This window comes from Melospiza melodia, chromosome 14, assembly GCF_035770615.1.
Source record: "Melospiza melodia melodia isolate bMelMel2 chromosome 14, bMelMel2.pri, whole genome shotgun sequence".
Lineage (NCBI taxonomy): Eukaryota > Metazoa > Chordata > Aves > Passeriformes > Passerellidae > Melospiza > Melospiza melodia.
This window is the reverse complement of record NC_086207.1, coordinates 20,598,083-20,620,265: the sequence shown is the minus strand read 5'-3', so window position 1 is coordinate 20,620,265 and position 22,183 is coordinate 20,598,083. Positions and strand designations below refer to the sequence as shown.

General features: G+C 51.1%; 1 protein-coding gene across 1 annotated transcript; it reads right to left on the bottom strand.

Moving 5' to 3' along the window:
- Window positions 1-660: 660 nt before the first annotated feature.
- Window positions 661-18,575, bottom strand: STK32A (serine/threonine kinase 32A). Its single transcript, XM_063169133.1, has 13 exons — window positions 17,784-18,575; window positions 17,053-17,228; window positions 14,796-14,851; window positions 14,021-14,172; window positions 12,388-12,561; window positions 9,713-9,750; window positions 7,747-7,836; window positions 7,095-7,192; window positions 6,343-6,459; window positions 4,444-4,569; window positions 3,350-3,478; window positions 2,950-3,014; window positions 661-2,033 (listed from the first exon to the last, which is right to left on the bottom strand). The coding sequence occupies exons 2-13, from the start codon at window positions 17,102-17,104 to the stop codon at window positions 1,946-1,948; spliced, it is 1,185 nt and encodes a 394-aa protein (XP_063025203.1). The 5' UTR covers window positions 17,105-17,228; window positions 17,784-18,575; the 3' UTR covers window positions 661-1,945.
- Window positions 18,576-22,183: the final 3,608 nt, after the last annotated feature.

The window sequence follows — 22,183 nt, the reverse complement described above, 5'->3', positions numbered from 1 at the left end:
GTGTGGCTTCTCAGGCAGAGGTAAAGGTATTGGCAGAGCAGCACAATGCCAGTGTTTGTAACAGCAGTCCAGTTTGTCCACGCAGTCTCTGAGCCTGGCCTGGCCACCATGGGCTGTGGCTGCCTGGCAAGAGCTGTGCCTGTCCTCTGTGTGTTGACAGGGACAGCTCCACGTGGCACTGCCTGGGCATGGCTTTGGGGCCATCCTGGCCAGGCAGCCTTGGAGGCTGCTTTCTGTGGACTCCTGTCAGTGAAATGCTCCCCTTCCATCAGGCATTGTCTGTTAGAACGAAAGGCACTGTCCTTTAAAGCTTGCAAAGCATGTAAAAAAAAGTGATTTTTGTTTAAAGACTACAGAATTAAGGGCCAGTTTCGGCTATGCTAAACAAATACACTTTTCCCTCTCCTTCTTTAGTATTTGACCTTGAAATATTTTTTTTACATGTCTGCAACTCAGGCAGGGCAAGCTGTCTCTGCCGCAGTCCTTAAAGGGACCAGGCTGTAATAGTTGTGCCAGGGTGGGGAATGCTGTGCTTACAAGCATTGTCAAGTTCTTCCATCAAGTAATTTAGGCTTTTGCCTGTTGCCTGGTAGAGAATAAGCTGAGACTGTGCCTCTGTGTACAGAGGAAGAGGGGAATAGAGAGATGGTTGTAGAAACCTTTAAATTTCTACATTTTAATATTTTTAAAGATGCAATGTTCTTTCCATTTTTAAGGACTTCAGTTGTTTTGGGACTTTTCTGACCAGCGAGTGGAGAGGTATTTCTGCAGCAGCAGATTTTTCCCTAGTGAGGAGCAGAGCTGGGATTTCAGATAAATACACTTACAGTATGTGCACCTCTGCCTGCACCAGAGCAAGGCAGCGATGGCGATGTGCTATGCAGGAGACAGGGACAGCTGTCAGCACAGTCCTGCTGGTGCCAGACCTGCTGGAGGACTGGCCAGAGAGCCGAGGATCCATGGAGAACGCTGGAGGTGCTCTGGATAGCCTTTCAAGCAACAGGACTTCTCAGTGGGGCGGAGACTCCATGTCTCTCTGCCTTGGACTCATCATTCCCAGGAAGGCTATCCTCACTGTTCCTGAGGACTGACAGTTCCTGCTTAAATCAAGTGTGATTTCAGTGGTAGAGACATTCAAAATATACATTTAAATTCCCATCTGATTTTGGAAGCCAAACTCCAGCAAATTCAGTGAGCTGCAGCAGTTGTAACATGATGGTGAATGTATTTTTCAGGCTAGACTGGTAAAGCATCTGGATTCACCAGCACCTGGTTGTTACAGCTTGGTGTCCACATCTGTCTGCACATTGGCCACCGACCATGCCAGCCCTGCTGGGTACATGGAGAGAGCACTAATGGGCAGGAAACCTTTGCTGCCTCCTCGCAGCCAAGGAAGGAGCTCATCCCCAGCCTCCTGTGCCCCCTCACAGGATGTTTGCAGGAGCTGTCTGTAAGCAAAGGCCACTTTTGTCACAATGCATTGGTGAAGATCCTGCATCTGGGAGCCACCTCTTCCCACTGGGGAGCCAGCCATGAGCCCATCCATGGGAATGCCAACATCTGCAGAGCTCTGTGGCACAGCTGTGGCACCTCCCAGCACGGTGCAGCAGCTGCCTGCATGGTGACACCAAGGGCCCTGGCACCTGCCAGCCAAGCCAAAGTAGTGAAAACTGTCTTATCCGTTGTCTTGTGGTCCCGTTCCTGCCCTCAGGAAAGGCAACATGATAGGATCTGTCAGACCAGCTGTGGCCCATTGCAAGGCAGCCCCACAGCCTCTCATAAACCCTTGAGCTGAGGGAGGGGTGCCCCAGCTCTCCTCTGTGCCCTGGGCTGCTGGCACGGTCCCAGCAGCAGCAGAGGACAGTCCACGGCCTGGCATTGTGAAGGTGGATGGGTGGGTGAGCCCCAGTGCCACGAGGAGTCCCCTGCAGGGGCTGAGCTGCTCTCAGAGGTTGATGTTCTGATTGTCCTCCCTGTGTGGGCCGCCACTTTTTGTCATGGTCTCTTGGATGCTGTCATGGTGGGGTCTTACCCTTGGGATAGAAAAGGATGATTGAACTGTGAGGAAAAGCCCAGGCAGTGCCAAGACCCCATAGAGGTACAGCTGCCTTGGAGCTGCCCACTGCCTGGCCTGAGCTGCCTCTCGCTGCACAGCTCCTGCAGCCGTGGTGCCCCAAGCTCCTCCAGCCCTGGGTGCCCCAGGCTCCTCCAGCCCTGAGTGCCCCAAGCTCCTGAGCCCTGAGTGCCCCAAGCTCCTCCAGCCCTGGGTGCCCCAAACTCCTGAGCCCTGAGTGCCCCAAGCTCCTGAGCCCTGAGTGCCCCAAGCTCCTCCAGCCCTGAGTGCCCCAAGCTCCTGCAGCCCTGGGTGCCCCAAGCTCCTCCAGCCCTGAGTGCCCCAAACTCCTCCAGCCCTGAGTGCCCCAAGCTCCTCCAGCCCTGAGTGCCCCAAACTCCTCCAGCCCCGAGTGCCCCAAGCTCCTGAGCCCTGAGTGCCCCAAACTCCTGCAGCCCTGGGTGCCCCAAGCTCCTCCAGCCCTGAGTGCCCCAAGCTCCTGCAGCCCTGGGTGCCCCAAGCTCCTCCAGCCCTGGGTGCCCCAAGCTCCTCCAGCCCTGAGTGCCCCAAACTCCTCCAGCCCTGAGTGCCCCAAGCTCCTGCAGCCCTGGGTGCCCCAAGCTCCTGCAGCCCTGAGTGCCCCAAGCTCCTCCAGCCCTGGGTGCCCCAGGCTCCTCCAGCCCTGAGTGCCCCAAGCTCCTGCAGCCCTGAGTGCCCCAAGCTCCTCCAGCCCTGAGTGCCCCAAACTCCTCCAGCCCTGAGTGCCCCAAGCTCCTCCAGCCCTGGTGCCCCAAGCTCCTCCAGCACAGCCCCCCTGCCCTGTGCCGCCCCCCAAAACTGTCACAGGCTTTGGCAAGGGCCAGTGCCTCTGCTGCTGCCTCTGGATCAAAACTTACTTTTCTCTGTTGAAAACAATGAAGTCTCTCTGGAGCATTTCCAGGTGCTTCTGGAGGTGGCTGGCCTTTCATATTGGAATGGAAAAATAAAAGATTTAGGGAATAAATTCACAGTTTACACAGAAGAACATTGCAAGGGGCAGTTTCAATGACACATGGCAATATGTTTAGGCACAGAACATCTTTCGCCCTGCAGTGGGGAGAATGGCATTAAGGCTCTCCTCTTGCAGTAAAGCAGTGCATACACATTCTGCCCTTCACCACAGGGAAGATGGAGAGAGTTTTAGGAATAAAGTTGGTCACAATGGAAAAAATACTCTGTTCAGTTTACTGGGGTCTTGCTAGATGGCAGTCATTGAAAAATGAAAGGCCTACCATGCTTGTACCTGTTTGCTCTCACCTGGGATGAATTGCTTTTGCTTGTGTCTTTCTCCTTCTTAGCCAAGCGCTTTTTTTTTTTGTGAAGAGGTTTGGATTCCAGGATCATTTCTTCCAGTTCAAAGGTCGGGTCACAGTTCAGTCTGCCTTTCTGGAGTGGAGAAAGAAGTGGCCTTAAGCAATCAGAGCCTGTCTTAAGGAGTCTCTTATAACCTGGACTGCATTTGGGAGCTGAATTTTGTAAAAAAATGCACTAATTATAATTGCACATGCAGCCAAGAGCACTGGCCATACTCCTGATATACTTTATCAGTCCCTTCAGATATGGACCATATTCAAGGTGTCACAGTGGCTCCTTTTGTGCTCCTGCTTCTACTCTGCCCTTTGCCTGCTTTGGACTGGCAATGAGGATGAGGACAGTCCTGGCTGGGTTGTGCCTTTTTGAGAGTAGCACAACAGCCCAGTGGAACTGGTCTTCAAGCAACAGAGAACCATACCCACCAGAGAGAAACCCAGCAACAAGGGCAGATTTACAATTTACAAATATTCATAGTTTAGCCCAACTTCTGCTGAAAACCAGTTGGAGTAGTTGGACTACTCTTTATAAGGGTTATGTTAGTTATGTGCTGTTTTAATTCAATTTAAAAAGGCCCATAAATACAACTCTAGTTCATGTGCTATTTACTGTTAACAATGAGCTTGTTGGGGAAGCATTGCAGGAGAAAACAATTCCCATAAGATGGTGGGTGATCTCCAGGCTGCTGCTGAGTCCCTCCTGGTGCCCTGGGGTTTTGGACGTGGGGAGCAGCATTGCTCAGAGCATGGCTCAGCACGAGGGGGCTCACAGGCACCGTCCCTGCCACACAGATGCACAGCTCAGTGGGCTGTAGCACCAGTTCTGCGCCCAGAAATTCCGGGAACATTACAAACAGGGCATATCAGTGTGGGGGCACCCACACTATAGTCTCCCTCCATTACTCTTTGCTGCACACTAACGGAAGAGACAGCTCTGCCTGGGTCTCTCTTTTCTCCTTGTGACACCTGATGCTTCAGTGGAAATTTGTCAGAATGCCCCAGTGCTGGGTGTGAGGAACCCTCGCACTCAGATGGCCTTACCACAGGAATGAATTCTGGCAGTATTCTTTTCTGGAGAACAGCATCCCAGTTCACATCAGACAGGTACGGGAAGGACTGGATGTCCTTGAGCTGAGAAAAACGTTTCTCGGGGTTCAGCTCGAGCAACTGCAGCAAGAGGTAAAGGGGAGAGATGAGACCATCCCACAGGGCACCCATTCTGTGGAGCACGGCTGAGGACACGTGGTGCCAGAGACACTGCCTCGATGCTGGCATTTGGAGCAGTGCCTCTCCTGCTCTGGCTGGAGTCCCTTCACCGGGGTATGCCACAGGCTCACAAGCTCTGCCTCTGCTCACTCCCATTTTTACAAATTACTTTTATCCCCATTGTATGAGCAGGCAATGAGACAGTACAGTGGCATTAAACAATTTGTCCAATGTTAAAAAAACAAGCATTTGTTTGGAATAGGAAGTTCCACTCAGGTGTTTGTGTTCCTCTTTTAGTACTGGATCAGTAAAACATCCTCTTTTCTCACTCTACTAAAGTAATACTCTATTCCAGTGTGAAAGTGCGCCTTCACACTGTTCATTTTCATAATTTTTTAACATTGCTGTAGGGATTACTTGTGTGGAAGGAAAGGGTTGAGGTGGTCTCTGTTCAAGGATTACACATTGCATAAACTCCCGATACCTTGCCCTCCTAAAACTCAGCAGGAAAAGCAGAGGATCCAAAGGCTTTGGGGAATTTACAGGCAAGGTGACGTGCAGAGCCCTGCCCTGGCGTGCAGCCAGGCACCAGCCGTGTCCCCCGAGCCCAGCTGCCTCTGCAGAGCCCTGGGCAGCCCAGCCAGCGCTGCGGCTCCGCAGCACAAACACAGAAATGCACAGGGATGGCTGCGCCGGGACGGAGCCACAGCTGGCGTCACATTCAATGCATATGGCTGCTAAACCAGATGCAAAGGAGCGCTGGGACATTTAAATAACTGCGACACTGTATTATTTATTCACATGGGAGCCTCCATGACTTGCGGCCTGCTGTGGTCCAGGTTTTCCTGCTGGAAAACCAGCAGGAAACACACAGCCAGCATAGCAACACACAGGACATCTGCAGCAAATACTCCTGTATTACTGTTAAGCTTAATGAAATACTGGCTTCATTGAATTTTCAGCAAATGGAGATATTCTGCAATTTTCTTTCTGGAAAATACACCATGATTCTGTCCCAGCAAAGAATTGACAGTCTCTTTTTGTTAAAATGTTTGATAATCTATTCTTTAGAAATTATAAAATACATATATATATATTATTTGGAACAAAAACCAGTTGAAAGCTACATGAAGTACTACTTCATTGCCCACACTTATTTGAGATTAAAAAACTATTTACATACTTCCTTAAAATTTGCTGCCAGTGCTGCTATGCAGGGTGTAAGTGCTCAGCTTTGCTGCCACTGTTAAGCCCAAGTCTTTTTTATTGAAGCTATGGCTTCATTTCAAATGGGATTTCAGCTTCAAAATTATTCCAGTAATGATTTTGAAGCAATTTTTGTCACAGCTTTATTGAAAAAAAATTTGCAGTGGTGCATAAACCGCACGGCATCATAAGATTACAACAGTGTCAGCACTTCTTGCAAATATTTCCATTACTGGAAAAAATGTTTCTTGAGGATTAAAAAAAATGTGATTCTTGGAGTAAATTTATTGACACACGTATCAGTATCTGCTTCTAAGTGAGTTAATTCCAGCGGGCACAGCTCTGGAAGCCAAGGCTGCAGCCGCTGTCCCCGCGTCCCGCCCGGAGCAGCGCAGCTGGCTGCATGGCCCTGGTGATGTTTGTTTGTCACTGCGCGGGCTCCGCAGGTGCCTGACCCGGCCTGGCCATTGCAGGCGCTCCCCGGGCAGGGCTGTGGGCGCAGGAGCCCCGGCACCGCCGGCCCCTCACCTTCCTGAGGAGCCCCACCATGCCCGGGCTCCACGCCGCCGGGAACGCCACCGCCGCCGTCCCGAGCACGCGAGCGATGTCACCCGGGGAAGCGCTGGACCGAATGTGGTACGGCCTCTGTGGGAAACACCACAAGACAAGCGTGAATTTGTCTGCTTTTCAGACTTCTTGAGGAATCTGGTTAGAGCACAGAAGCTTCATACAGTCTCACTGTGCCAGCCTCCTGTGGGACATCTCTCCCTTGTGCCATGGCTCAGTCGAAAAAACAGAATGTCAGCAAGAACTACACTAAAAACTGGACATTTAACAGCAGGACAGGCAGGAGCAAACCCCAGAAGTCAGGGTTATCAGCCAGTGGGAATTTGCTTGGACTTTTCATTGTTTTTATCTTAAAAGGCTGTGACAAATAGTGCTGTGGTTAGACCACTCCTGATACTCCCTGTTTTTCACCCACGCTGGGGACAATGCCAGTGAAAAACAAGCTGTTGCTTGTTTGCCTTGCCCCCTTATATCAACCCGGAGGGCCTCACAGGGAACTGCTACAAAATGCTGTTCTGTATTGCAGCAGCTTCTCTGAGCTCTTAGCCATGATCAGAATAACCCTGGTGAAGATGTGATCTCTGATTCCTCTGCTGTGACAAGTCCTAAAGCCTTGAATTCAGCTTGGCCATCTCACCTCACCTCTGCTGTAAAGCGTTACCGCTCCCCAGAGCGCGTCCGAGGGCAGAGCAGGCCGTGAGCCCCACACGTACCCGGGTTCTGAGCAGCTCATAGGCAGTGACTCCCAGCGACCACCAGTCCACGGCAAAGGAGTAGCTGGTGGGTTTTGTGGAGCTGAACATTTCAGGCGCTGTGAAAACAGGGGGGGAAATTGCCTTGCTGCAATCCCAGTGGGATCGAGCAACAGAGAACCCTGAGCCCTGCCCTGCCCGTGCTGCCACAGTCCTGCACCGGGGCCGCCCGCAGCCCTCAGCCCTCTCCACATGAAACTCTCTGTGCTTCTCTGCCCCAAGCCCAGGAACAGCAAATTCCTTTTGCTGAATTTGGAGCTGCCAAATTCACAGTCAAATTCACGGGAGCTGCCTACGTTCACAGTCAATGTGCTCCAGAAGGAGCGCTTTCACTCAGCGCAGGCATGAGGTGGCCCCAGTGTCTCCTCACCCCCCTGAGAAGGAGGGCACACAATCCCCAGTGCACTGAGGCATTTCTGGGGGGGACCCCTGTCCCCAGCCCGCGTCCCCTCCCAGGGTGCTCCTCACTTCACACTCTGCGTGTTTTGATGTGGATCAGGAAGAAAAGAGTCCCAGCTCTAACCAAAGCTGTCTCCACCTGTGTCCCACCACAGCACTGCCCCCAAGCCCTCAAATGGAGATTCCAGAACAGGGAACTGCCTTCGGTTCTCACCCATGTAGGGCTTGGTGCCAGCAATGGTGGTGACAGGGCTCTCCTTGGTCAGCATGGTGGCAATATTGAAATCAGTGACGTGCACGTGTCCTGAAAGACAGAGGCCAACGTGTAACAGGCTTGGCTTTAATTTCACACAAGAAATAGCTCTGAATCAGAAACATAAAGTAAAATACTCAATAGAAAGGAGTTTCCAGGTAAAAAAATCTGGTGGTAGAACTGATAAAAAATATTTCAGCTTGCGGGCTGCTTGCAGATGTCTCTTGTTTAAAATATCCCCTTATTTTCCCTTTGGGGAACCAGAAAATACAAGAGTTCTCCAAAAAGTAATTTAACGGTGATTGTTTTGAGTCTTCCTATATTTCAGGATCAGTCTGGGAAAGAAAATGAACTCTGTGTCTGTCCAAAGCTTTCTCAGCTTTTCGAAGTTTGTTAGAAGACAAACCTTTGCTGTCATGGATGAAGAAAAAGAATACTACAAGTCACAGTCAAAAGGACACTGGAGCCAAGGGTATATCCCCAGAAAAAACACTCTGAAACCTCTGCAAGAGAGAGTTAAAAAAATCACAGTGAGCAGAGAATAGACTCAAAATTCATCCCAAATTGTAGCATCATCACAAAAGTTAGTAGGTTGTGTCTTCCTGGGCTGAATGCAGCTGCAGAGACTAACAGAGCCTTTTCCTCTTTGTTTTCCCTCTCCAGGGAGTGCTGACCTGCATTCCCACGGTGATCCCGGCTCCTCTCAGGAAGCTGTGTCACCCCAGTGTGAGCGGCACAGGGTTTGGGACAGCGGGGCACAAAGCGCCCAGCAGTGAGGACTGGCCCAAAGCAGCCCTGTGTGGGATGGGCAGTGCCGGCCCCGGGGAGGACGGGGCTCTGCAGGGTCTGTGCAGGGCAAGAGGCGCAGAAGGACGGAGCAGGGCAGGACAAGGGCCCCAGCACCTGGAGGCAAAGCCGCTTTGCTGCCAGCCCCTAAATAAATCATCAGCCCCTGCTCTGAAATTGGAGGCCATGTGCAAACGGATCGAGTCTGGCTCGGCGCTGCCAGGCAGCCCTGGTGACACAGAGCCTGTCACAGAGCCAGGCAGGGCCGCCCTGGCAGCTCAGCATCTCTGACACAGCCTCTCAAGCCATGACAAAGCAGCTGTGCCTCCTCCCTGCACCGACTCTTCAAACACCTTGCTCTAGCTGTTAATGAGGATTTCCCACAGCAATACAGTTACCTGGATTTAAAAAAAAATATGATCTAACAAAATGTTTCTCTTTACAAACTAAAAAATATGAGACAACTCTTCACTGTGAGATCTTTGCTGGGAAGAAATGTGACTGAAGAGCCATGCAAGAATATAGTCAAGAGTTTTGCCTATGAAAAACTATAGAAAATCTGATAGCAACGCTTATACCTAGCCCCCAATCCTCTTCAGAGCTCCCTCCCCATGCCAAATGCTCAAGGAAAAATTAAATACGTGACCAAGGCTTATCCATTGCACCATAATTAATTCTGTTGTGCACAAACCCTGCAGTGACACAAGCATTGCCCTTCAAATGAAGCATTTTGAGTAAGTTTTAAACAAGAACAAAGAAAATGTTAAAATCAGGTGTGCTGGGCTCCTGATCCCAAGCAGCACCAAACATATGGTCCCTGCCAGTGTCTTGTAGGGACACCATCAAGTCAGTGAGCCAAAGGAGGTGTTGGCTAAAACACCAGGGCAGCCCCAGAAACACCACAGCATCTCAGGCTGCCCGGTGCCCTGAAGGTACAGGACACTGCTGCTCAAAAAGCAAGAGACAGCGAGTGAGCACAAAGGGATGGGAGGATCCTGCGTCCAGCTGGGCTGAGCAGGAGAGCCCCGCACCAAAGGATGGCAGCAGCAAGCACCGAGAGCTCCTGCTGTACATTTCTATAAAATACAGTCCCCTGGCTGCTGCTGAATGCTGGCACGACCACGGAGCACGCGGCACTTACCGCGCTCATCCAGTAAAATGTTGTCGGGCTTGATATCCCTGAGAAACAAAGCAGAGAAGGAGAGACAGCCATTAGCCTGAGAAGCGGCAGGAAGCAGCTGCTGGCACCCCAGGACAGCAGCTCTGGGACACTGGCGGGGACACTGCACCCGCAGAGCCTGGGGCTTCCCAGGCCGGTGGTGCCCTTGGGTTCGGGTGTGACAGGGTGGCAGCCCACCGGTTCGGGTGTGACAGGGTGGCAGCCCACCAGCACCAGCAGCAGCTGCCAGGCTGCAGGGTGGGCAGCGCCCAGCCCAGGGCACCCACAGCTGATGGTGCCCTTGGATTCGGGTGTGACAGGGTGACCAATCCACCAGCACCAGCAGCAGCTGCCAGGCTGCAGGGTGGGCAGCACCCAGCTCAGGGCACCCACAGCTCAGTCAGGGAGTCTCTTTGTCGTTTTCCTCCTGTCACTTTTCAATCTATTTCAATACTGTATGAGAAAGGGTCCTCAGTACAAATTAAAGTATTTTAACATCATTGTTTTAGATACAAATGGGTTACCCACAGGTTTTATTCCTAAGTAAAAGGATCCCAAAAAATAATACCTATAGCAATGCTGTAGGGAAACACTTTAACTGAGGGCAGAAAGCATACACCTGATACTCTGATACAGCCACAGTGTCACCTGAGTGACTTGACAAGCCATTACCTGGCTTTAATGAGCTCATTACACCAGTGCCCATTGAGCACCTGGCCAGCTGGTGCCCCAGAGAAAAGGTGCCAGCCAGCAGGCAGGGAACAGGCGCAGGGACCTGTGCCAGCTGGTGCTCCCCACCCGGCACAGGAGGGCCCAGTGAAGAAATGGACACGTTTTGGATTTTATCTTTAAAAATTCAATCCTTAGGATACAGTTTGAGTTCTCCAAGCCACCTGGAACCAAAGCCCCACAATATATCTAATTGTCATCTAATAGCTTACAGTTTTCTGGCATCTTGTTACCCAGCAACTTCCAGTGGGTTATAAACACTGGTTTCCTTCCTGGTGCCATCCCTTCATACAGGTGGGTATAGGGACAGGCATCATTAGCAGAGCAGGGCAGTGTCAGGTAAGCAACTGATTTTCCCCATAAACTCAGTGGAAGAGTTTCCTTTTTATTTTCTCCAAAGTTATTACTTTTTAATTTCTATTGTGTCTGTTTCTGCTCTCCCTCAGTCTGGCATACAGCCTCGGAAATTACACCAGCACAGCAAGATCATTCTCAGGATGCAAACAAGTACCAGGTAATTCTTGCTATTGCTCATTTGTATATTTCTTTTTTGTAAGCTGGTTCTATAATTTCCTAACCTAAAAGATAATAATATTTCCCATTCTTTTACATCTAGGTGGGAAATAATTGCAGCCTGAGTTTGATGTCTCTGCACGGTTTTGTTCAGCCAAACAAAACCATTGCTTCCCTGTCTCCTGATGTTCCCAATTACAGCTGTTGCAGCGTAATTGCCTCAGACGAATCACTTTATCAATCAAATACTATCCCACTGGGTTACAGTGTTAATTAAACAACTTGCATTACAGTGTTAATTAAATAACTTGCAAATTTTACAACCTGCCATACATGTTTTGTTGTACTTGATTTACTTTAAGCACATGCAGCTGTGTGAAAATGACACTGCGACCTCAGCTGCAGTTTCCCCCACTCCTGTTCACACCGGGGCAAAGATTGGTGCAGGTAAAGCACAAAAGCAGCAGCATGACAGGGTGGGAGCTGTGCCCCCCTGCCGCGGAGCAGAGCTGCTCTGGGCTCCTGTGGTGCAGGGACAGCAAGGGCTCATTCATCCTGCCCTCGGAGCCTGCACGTGGCACTGGACACTGTGCTCAGGACAGGCTTGACCCTCACCAGCTCCTCGCCATGGGTGCCTTCCCCACTAACAACCATTTCCATTTTACGCTTTCCATGCTTAGTTCTTACACTGCACAAGAATGCCCATCTGGAGCGGCATTTCTAAATGCAGTGACCTTCTCCCTGCAACCACGGACCCTCACAACCCTCTCTGACCATCCTCTCTGACAGCTAACTCGGCCAAACTCTTGGGCCCTGAGCTTTGTGTGCCCGTGACAGCAGCAGGAGAGCCGTGTGTCTGTCCATGCACAGCCAAACCTGCTCCCAGCCAGGGACCCTCTGCCTCCTCTGCTCTTCTGCAGGTCTGCAAAGGTATGGGAAGAGCTCAGGCATCTTTTTCACTGGCCATGAGAAATTGTGGTAGCCAAAAAGAAACTCTCAGCATTTCTAAAAAGGGATTTACCTCATACAGGAAAAAGTTGTGTTTGGGCCCAGTCCTCGTATTTTGGTACAATACAGAGGGGGGCAAAGGAAACATCTTCAAGCATGAACACAGGAGTTCTGAGTGCTGACACCTACTCTCCCTGGATGAGGATGGACATTAATGAGTTACAGCTAATTAAAACCTATCAGAGACATATTGTTGCAGGATCAGTGGGCAATCAAACATGCTATTTCACAGCTATCCCAGAGGGACAAATCAGATGGTCTCTGCTGTATCTGAAATACTTTTCTGGGGGAAGCCTTGTGTTTCACATAAAAGCAAATACACATAGGAGAACTTGTTGTTTATCACTTAAGCTTCTATTTGTTGTTTCACATAAAGGAGTAACAAGCCTGCCTGTGGCCTGGCTGACCTGTGGATGATGTGCCTGCTCTGCAAGTAGTCAAGGGCCAGCACCAGCTCACAGATGAAGAGTTTCACAGTCGCCTCTTGGAACCGCACGTTTTGTTGGAGGTGGTAGCGCAGGTCCCCTCCGAGCAGCAGGTCAACCACCATGAACATATCCTCTTCATCCTGGAATGAGTACCTGGAACAGCACACACGTGCTTCAAGGATGGTAGCACTGAGAAATGACTGGTAATAAAGGAACATGTGGTACTTCTGGGAATACTCATCATTTCTTGGAATTTTTCACTCCAAATTTCACGACCTTTCCATGCTCTGTTTCCCACCATTGTCACACTTGTGACAACAATAATTCAGTCTCAGGTGCATAACAGAGTCAGAGCAGATTGTATGAACAGCTCAGGATGGGTGTTCTACCTTCTCTGAGCACCAGCAGGAGGTGACCACAGGAGCCAGGCAGAGGAGCCTCAGCTGCACCCTGGCCAGACCCAGCACTGAGGTCCCTGTGCCAGGGCAGCACCTGCCTGGGACTGTGTGCTCAGCACCACAGGGGCAGCTGGTCTCTGCTGGTCCTCTGTGAGCGATCTCCTTTGATGGGCTGTGTCTCTCTGAGAGGGGCTGACAACCAGCCGTGAGCCCTTTTCTCATGGGCTTTTCCTTACAGCATACTGCTGGATGTGCTGACCAGCACCACGAGCCAGACCAGCGCTCCACACAGAGCCTGTGGGCTGTGAGCCACCCAGAGGGCAGGAAGGACACAGGAGTGCCAAAGGCATCCTGGAGCCAGGGCTGGCATGGCAAGAACAGCAGCAGGGAAACTTGGATGGTTTGCTCTGTGCAGATCCCTACACAGACACACTGGTCAGCTTTCAGCTGCTGAGAGAGCTTTGCCTGGAGCTTTGTGTTCAAGTAGGAAAGACAAGGTTGGAGATATTATATGGGAGCTGCAGCTGCACCTTTACCATTCATACCCCAATGAGAACCACTCTAAATGGCAACAGCAGGAAAATACCAAGAGTTCACTGAACTGCACTCAGGTTACAGGAGATTTTAAAAAGGAAGAATTATGCAAAGATTTTTGATCTTCAGTGTCTTTTAGACTATTTTGTGTGTGTGTGTTTAGCATTGATAATTTCTACTTTATTCTAAAAAGAAATCAAATTTCCAATAAATGTAATTACCCACAACCCTAGAGGAATGCTGAAACTACAGGATATTGGCCACTTTATCATGCAATATGTGAACTGACACCCCTTGGAACGTTACTGGTGTCCTCATAAAATTAAGAAGAAAGAAATGTCAAGGGATAACCAGCAAAGAGCTCTGCCTGGCCATCAAACCCACGCTGCCAGAAGTTGCTGGTGATTGCAAAGAGCTCCTTTAAATACAGGTGGGCTTGTGGTGACAGCCAATACCTGCCTGGGGGACACTGCAAAAGGACAGATGAATAAACTCTCTTGTGCTGCCTGAGAGGACAAGGGTGATAACTGCTTAACTAAACAGGATTCCCCTGAAACAAGAGCCCCAGTGAGTGGAACACACCAGGTGCTCCCAGGACAGGTTTAAAGCAGATGAGGAGGGTCTGATCTCAAAAGTGTCTGCAATTGACTCAACCAGTGAGCCAAGGCACCACCTCTTACCATAAATTAACCAGGAAAGGGTGTTCCAGGCCCTGCATAATCTGCAGCTCCTTGAAAACATTTCTCACTTCATTTCGCTCCACACACTTCTGTTTGTTCATGTATTTCATGGCGTACATCTTCTTGGTGTCAGTCTTTTGCACCACACAGACCTAGGAGAGCAGTCAGGGGATAAAACAGAGATGATTTGTCAGCAAATCTGGGCAGGTAAAACCCAGTGCCACGAGTGTTTTCCAGCAGCTCTGGCAGTGCTGGCACTGCCAGGGCACAACTCCATCCGCCAATGCTGCAACACTGGCACTGCCTGGGAATTTCACCCAAATAGAAATGTCTGGGGGAAGGTAAGAGGAAGGAATTTATCATCACAACATGTTTGACAGGGAATCACAGAGAAGTCAACATTTTATTTAATGCCATTCACTAACCATCATGTTCATTCCTCCCACCTGCTACTGCTGGGAAGAGCCTCCTCCACCACAGAGCTGCAGGTCAAGCACTGGGAGCAGCACCTGATCCTCACTTTCCTGAGCAGTGTCACTCAGTTCACAGGTAATCTCGGGCTTTGTTTAAGGGGTACTGGGCTTTGCTTTGTGGCTACAGAATGGAAAAGGATTTGGGCTCTGATTCCTTTCTGATTACCAGGAATTGAAGGTCAAGGCTCACTGACAGTGCCTGGGCTTTGGTTCTGTACTCTCATGTGAGCCTCCAACTCATCTATTTCCACCCAGTTACATCTCCAGCAGCCCACATGGTGATTAATTTCCAAAACACTCACTTTTCCAAAGCTGCCCTTCCCAATAGCTCGCAAAATCTCAAAATGGTCGAAGGTAACTGCAAGAAAGAACATTTCAATATTAAATGGCTGAGCAAACATTTGGTGAAATTATGTTATTTCTACTTTTTATCCTTATGAGCTTTTGCCCTTCAGGGACAAAACTCACATGCTCAGCTCAAAATTCACCAGCTCAGATGAACTGGTTTAAGAGATGCAAAGAAAGATAATACAATTGCCATAAAGAAACAACTGCTGTATAATCATGAAACACTGTTTTGGAAACAGGGGTCATATTTCTAAACCAAGGTTTAAGGAACAATGTTTAGATAAAAAATACTGACCTAACCAGCCATAAAGAACATCCTTAGCAAAAGCAGCCAACACTGCTGAGGTCCCCAGGCTCATGTGCCAGGCAAAGCCAATGCTTTGAGGCTCAGCTCCCCTCATCCCCATTGCTCACCCCAGCACAGCCAGTGGTCTCATCTTGACTACTCTGGGAATCAGATCTCCTCGTAGCCTTGAACCTTCTGTCTGGTTATTATATTTTCATTTCACTTGCTTATTATCCACACCTGTCTGCTCAGAGGAAATGCTGAGAGAAAAATAATCCTGCCACTCTACTTCAGCTCAAGGTAAACAGAGCCCTTCAAGAAGTTCAAACAGAAATTGTGGTGCTGCAGAAAACAGTGAAATTATAGCAACAGCAATTTGGGAAAATACGCAAGAATTGTTAGGACTGGCCCTGGAGCACGTACACAACTCATGGGTCCCAAAGGAAAAGCCTCCCTGTGGCACAGCTGCAGAGATGGGACTGGTGCCCACCCCCTGCTGCCCGTGCCATGGAGCAGTGTGCTCCTTCCCACTGTACCTAGACGTTCTTAATTAATTACAATTTTAATTGAAATCAGAATGAGGACAAGATTGTGACATCTAAGGTGAGATAGCCTCTGGTTACCAATTTGCAAGATAATGGAAAATTCCCTAGGGGGCATCTCTGTTTCAGCTGGGTTTCTCTCCCCTCAGTATATTAAAACATGACTTGTTAGAGAAAAAATGCAGTACCACTTTTTAAATTTGTGCAGGGCCATGGAAACAGAACTGCACTAGTCTGCACACTGTGTCAGCATGCAGGAGTGGCCCTGAGCTCACTGACACCCAACAAGCTGACAGCAACCCACCCGACACGGTCAGGACAGGCCTTCCTGGCACTGTGTTTCTCAGGGGCAGAACCTGGTGCTGTGTGAACACTGAACCCAGAGAGACCCAGCAGAGACCAGCCAGGAAAATCCCACAGCCAGAGCACAGCACCCTGAGGAAGGCGGTCAGGAACACAACTGCTCTTTAACCCAAGCAAGCATAAGTGGTTGCTTATGAGAAATGCCAATAATGAGCATTTAGAAGCAGCAGGAACAAAATCTTCAGGAAAACTTCACAGCACAGATTTATTTTGCACTACAGAAATGGAAAAAATATAAAAACTGAAGAAAAACTGTAAGCAGTTGCATTAATAATTTGGAAACTGAATCTGGTTTTGCTGAACAGCTGCAGACTGGCAGAGGCACCACAGGGCACATTGGAACAGCATTGATGGGTTACCCAGCTCTTTGTCTGCTTTACGTTTATTACTATGTATTTGTATTTATCCACATATGCATATTGTTGCTGTACCTAGGTGAAAGCCCATATGGCAGTCAGCAAGCTGACTCATGCAACAGCAAATATATTTATGGAGCAATCTTTTAATGACTGTCTCTGTAATCTTGGCAGCACAGGGGCCCTGGCCTCCAACACTCTCCCAGCAGTAGTTTTCCAGCTCCTTTTCCAGCCAAGCCATCCTGCAGGCTTGGCCTCACAGCTGGGCAGCCCCCAGGAGCAGCCACGGGAACATCCATGGCTCCAGCCCCCTTCCCACCACGCTTCTGCCCCTGCTCCCTGTGCAGGGACCTCCAGAGCAGACCCCTCCAGCCCCAGAGCAGCAGCACCTTGTCCCTGCCTTCGAGGGGCCTGGCAGTGCCCCAGGGACCCCTCAACCAAAGCTCTGCTGGCAGTTTTGCTTTCGGGGCTGCTGGAGAGGAGGCAAAGGGACCCCAAGGCCAGAGCATGGCCCTGCAGGGCCCAGGGCACAGTGCTGCTGCTGCTGCTGCCCTGCACAGCCCCAGCTGGCCTGGGACAGCCGGCAGCGTGCAGCCCCAGCGCAGGAGCTGGCTGGCACCCTCAGCCACTCTGCAGCCCCAGACAGCAGCAGCAAAATGCTTACCATCCTCGTTCCCATCAGAGGGGGGTGCCCTGCTGGAGCTGCTCGCCCCCATGGCGCGCCCAGCCCAGGCTCAGCCCTCTCTGCTCCTCTGGGCTCTGCTCCCACACTCGAAGCCTCTGGTTCAGTTCTGCTGTGGGTCAGCCCTGCCGGACCTTGGCAGCTCCTGCTGACGCGTCCTGCAGAAGGCAGGAAGCAAAAGTTCATCATTTACAGCTTGCAAAGGTCTCACTGGAGTTCCCTGCTCTGAGGACAGGACTGACTGTCAGGGAAAAGCACATTGCAATGGAGCTCACTGGAGAAACCAGCAGCACCACAACCTTGTACCTCAGAGCAGGACTCTGCCCACTACAGGAAGGGCAGGAGCAGACCAGCAGACACAAAGATCTGGCTCCTGTTTTCTGTATCATTCAGCATGTATTTTGTAGCTTCAGGGGTGACTAATTGTAGTGAGACCAGTATCCAAAATAAATGGACATACTGACTTGGCTAGATAAAACCAAAAGGCACTTTTGACTGCTGAGGTCATGTAAAAGGGAGGGGTAAAAGCTACGGAAGAAGAAATTCACAGAATTCACCTTTTGATTTAAACAGTTACCCAAGTCTTTCATTTGGGAAAAAATCATACCATTACAGTATTTCTAACAAAAAGATTCCATGTAAAATCAAGGTATAGCTTCCACTCAGGTTCTTCAGAATTTTTTTGGATATGAACTATGAACAGATCAGCAAACCTGATTTCTGGCTTGATGCTGGCTTCAGTGACTGGATTTCCTCTCCCACTGCAATGGGACAGGTCTGTTCATTAGCAGGGAGTACAGGAGTTTTCCAATCTTTCCGGACATGTCTGTAGAGTTTACTGACACCTGAGAGAGCTTGAACACTCTGTAAGTTACAGCAGCCACTCTATTTTTTAAGCATTCACATGCAATGCACCTTTATGTGCTTGTTTTTGATAGACATCCCTGTGACATACAACTTTATACCTTGCTGCAAGTACAAAGCCTTAAAAGAACAAAATGAGGGAGTACCAGTGCAGCAAGATCTGGACCGGGTCCAGCCCAGAGCATTCTCCAGGGCATCTGTATGTTCACTGAACATTTCCTCAGAACTACACTTTGGAAACTACTAACAACTTCACTTCTTTAACAAAATTATGGTTAATTTGAGCAGAAGCAGAAAAGCATCTAAGAAAGATGTTGGAGAAAAGAGAATTACAGGGAACTGCATCTGTCATGGGATACAATTAGTTACCCCACCAGCATATGCAGCTCCTTTTCTTCAGCTAACCAAAACAAAATCTTAATTTCACATCTCAGAACTGAAACAAGATCCAGCAAGAAAACAAATGAAGCAGCAAATGCTTACAATTCCCATCAGTGCTTCTGGCAGGAACAGATCAAGCCTTCAGTCTCAAACAAACCAACAGCAGGAACCCTTTTTGAGCCCCAAAACTTACTCTTCAGAATAAAAATAGACCTTCAGATGCAACAGCCATAAATCAGGTTCCCATACCACAGGTTCCCAAGGAAACTTCCTTGCACAGCAGTTTGGAGCCAAGTTCATTTTTGAAAATACATCAATACCTACAAGCTCTGAGGAAGGGGTGCAGATATTCCTTGAAGTTAAGCTAGCCTGAGTAATAATTAGAAGGATTTGCACCTTTACAAAGTGCAGCCGGGGGATGGAAATGATAAATCTTTTACTGTTTCACGCTGCAAAGTCACAAAACCATTAAAATCATTACTTTTCCTGGGGCCAAATGTACTAGGTGTTCCACGCTAACGTCGTGCTCGGCCGGCCCCTCGCTGCCTCGGCAGCACCCGGGGCTCCTCGGTCACGGCGGATTCACCGGCGGGACGGGGCATCCCAGCCCGCAGCCCCGAGCGCACGCACCGCGCCCGGCCGAGCGCGCCTCAGCCGCCGGAGACGCACGGAAACCCCGAGCAGAACGGAGGATGCGGCGCGGGATGCGCTCCGGGGGCACCGAGGGAAGGGCCGGGGGCTCAGCCCAGGACGGGCACCGGCACCGGCACAGTCACCGCTGCGGGGCCGCCGAAACCCTGCAAGGGGACGGCTCCCTGCGAGGGCTCTCAGACCATTTCTGCCAGCGCCTCTGCGCTGCCCGCGGAGCTGGGACCGGGCGGTGACACACCCGGAGGGACATCGCCCGGGGCTTTGGTCCCAGAGGAACTGACCGTGCCCCCGAACTGCCCCGCGGCGCAGCGGTCGCTAAGAACGAGGAGCGGCGCCCTGCGTTCCTCCCTCGGTGCCCTGGGCGTCTCCCGCGGAGCTCCGGGGCTCTCTGCGGTTCCCCCGCCGCAGCCGGGGCTCGGCAGGACCCCCCGCCCGAACGCGCTGCGGGCAGCGGCGGAGCCGCCGGGCGAGCCCCGAGCGTCCCGACCTGCAGCGAGCGCCGTCCCGCCGAGCCCCGCCCGAGCCCGCGATCGGAGCCCGGCCCCGGGGGCGCCTACCTGGGCAGCGGAGCGCGGGCACGGCACAGCCTGCGGGAGGAGAGCAGGGGAGAGCAGCGGCGGCCGGGGCGGCGGAACCAGGAGGCGGCCGGGCCGGGCCGGGCCCCGGTGGCGGCGGGAGGAGCCTGCGGCACCGAGAGCGACACTCGCGTGGGGCCGCGCCGCGGACACGCCGCCAGGAGGGTGTCCTATGCCTGTCCCTGTGCCTGTCCCTGTGCCTGTGCCTGTCCCTGTGCCTGTGCCTGTCCCTGTGCCTGTCCCTGTGCCTGTCCGTGTCCCTGTGCCTGTGCCTGTGTCTGTCCCTGTGTCTGTCCCTGTGTCTGTGCCTGTCCCTGTCCCTGTGCCTGTCCCTGTGCCTGTGCCTGTCCCTGTGTCTGTCCCTGTCCCTGTGCCTGTCCCTGTGCCTGTCCCCGTCCCTGTACCTGCGTCTGTCCCGGTCCCTGCCCCTGTCCCTGTGGGTCCCTCTCCCCGTCCCCGTCCCTGCCCCTGTCCCTGTCCCTGTCCCCGTCCCTGTCCCTGTCCCGGTCCCTGTCCCGGTCCCCGCCCTGCGGCGAGGAGCGACGCTCCGTCCCTCTGGTGCCCCCGCCCCGCCGCCCCTCGCTGCGGGTTGCCCTCTCCCCGCTCCGAGCCCCGGCCTTGCCCTCTGCCGCTTTCTGGGGGTTGCGGGCTCCGGGCGCCTCCAGCCCCCGCAGCCGCCTCGCGGAGCGCGCTCTCGGTCCCTGATCGGGGCGAGGCCGGGGCCGGGGCCGGGGCGCCTCCCCTGCCCGTTCGCATTGCCCCTGGAAGGACCCCACGAGAAGAGGGACACCGCATTTATTGAGCAGGCCGAGGAAACAGCAGATGAGAGGACAGAAGGCAGATGTGCAACAGCTCCTGTGAAACAGCCAACTCTGTTCCCCACTGGGCAATGGGAAAACGCCGTTTTGCTCGCAGCAGAGGGGTTAATTTTCCATGGGAAACAGAGAGCCTCCTGTCCCAGAGCTGGGGCTTTGGTCTGCAATAAAAAGAGGGCACATTTAGGAAAAAAGAATCAGCTAAACATGTCTCCTAGTTTTCTCAAAAAATTGAGCTTTTCTACTGTGCCAGCTCAGAAAGAGGAGGCATGCCCCAAGCTGGGGAATTTTTTCATTCGTACTAGAAAAGGAAACTCAGGGGAGTGCAGTGGTCTTTCTGTCATGCACAACAGCCACCACGGCTTTCCTGGCTTGGGAAATGGGAGCGCTGTGGTGGATCTCTGGTGCCTTCTAATGGACAGGAGGCACGGCTTATCCCTCTCCTCCAAGGGGCTCCTGCCACCAACCCAGACACAACCCAGCACTTAAACCCCACCTCTGCCCCGGCCTGGGCACACCTGGCAAACCCCTGGGGTCTGCAAAGGTCAGAGGGGGCAAAGCCCCTGATGGCTGCCACTGAATTAAGAAATAAGTTTTAAAAGTTTTATTCACCTTTAAAATTTTAACTATTCAGCTAACTGTACTTTTGGTTCAACCATCAAACTAATTTTTATCAATGGCTTGCAAAAACAGAGAAGTTTTGCTATACTTATTCTATGTATTTTGTGGAACCATAAGTCTTTAAAGAAGTGAAATTATACTGAGCAGCCATAACTCAGCTGTAATCTTCCATCAAACTTTAACGTTATGGTATGCCTGTAATGTGTTAGATTTCAATACCCACTGCTGGCATCTCCTGTGATTGAAGTGGGCTTGCCTTCACACACTGCCACGGCTCCTTCTGAATAAGAATTGCCTTGCATGCTGTGCAGGTGGCTGCCAGTCCCAAAGTGTAGGGATTGATATAATCCTTAATCAAGGTTAAAACTCATTGCAGGCTGTGCAGAGGTGTGGAGCACCCGGGGCTCCCCCCCTGCAGCAGGGGCTCTCCCATGACCAGGGATTAAGTGTTTTCTGGATGGGCACATCTGTCCCTGGTGCCTTATCCCCTCCACAGCTTCCCCAGCCCCTGACTCAGCACAGATGAGTATATGCTGTGAGGTGGCTGCTTCTGGAAACAGCTTGGACATCCTTTTCACAGTGCAAACCACAGTGTTCCAGAACCTGCATTGTTAAACACAGCAATCCCAGCAAGATTTCTGTGGAGTCTGAGCTCCATTTCAGAGAACACTGAGGAATATCTTTTCCTGGCAGTAGGATGTGAAGCACTAGGATTCCTCAGCTAGAGGTCACTAGAATTTAAGGCAGGACAGGACTTCAGAATCCAAAGTGACAGGAGGCTGAGTTGTTAACAGAGACTAACAACTTTTTATTTCAGAGAAATGGAACTTATTAGTTAACACTGGTTCATTGTCACACAAGGTGTCAATAGGTGTCATGTACTTCATTAGTGAAATTCCATCCCTAAAGCGAGAACTGGTGCGCCAAGAGAAAGAACTCCAAAAATTACAGGGGTGGTCTGCACGGTCCAGACAGAAATCTCACAAATTAAGTTAGCAATAAACCTTAAAAACCACAACAACTTTCTTTAAATCACCCATCTCCAACATAGGAAAAGAGGGCTCAGTTACGCCAGGCTTTTCCCAGCCTGGTGTCTGCCACAGTGGAGTGTCTGTGCTCTGGAAGCCTAGGGGTAGCCAGGGCTGAGAAACCCTGGCTGCTGCTGCCAGCACTGCCAGCGCCAAGCAGGAATAACCCATCCCTGGC

Coding starts and splice junctions, on each gene's coding strand:
- STK32A (XM_063169133.1), bottom strand. CDS start 17,104: ATGGGGGCGAGCAGCTCCAGCAGGGCACCCCCCTCTGATGGGAACGAG. Junction 12,562..14,020: donor CCTTTCCTGGTTAATTTATG/GTAAGAGGTGGT, acceptor GTGCTGTTCCAG/GTACTCATTCCAGGATGAAG. Junction 2,034..2,949: donor ATTGTTTTCAACAGAGAAAA/GTAAGTTTTGAT, acceptor TTCTATCCCAAG/GGTAAGACCCCACCATGACA.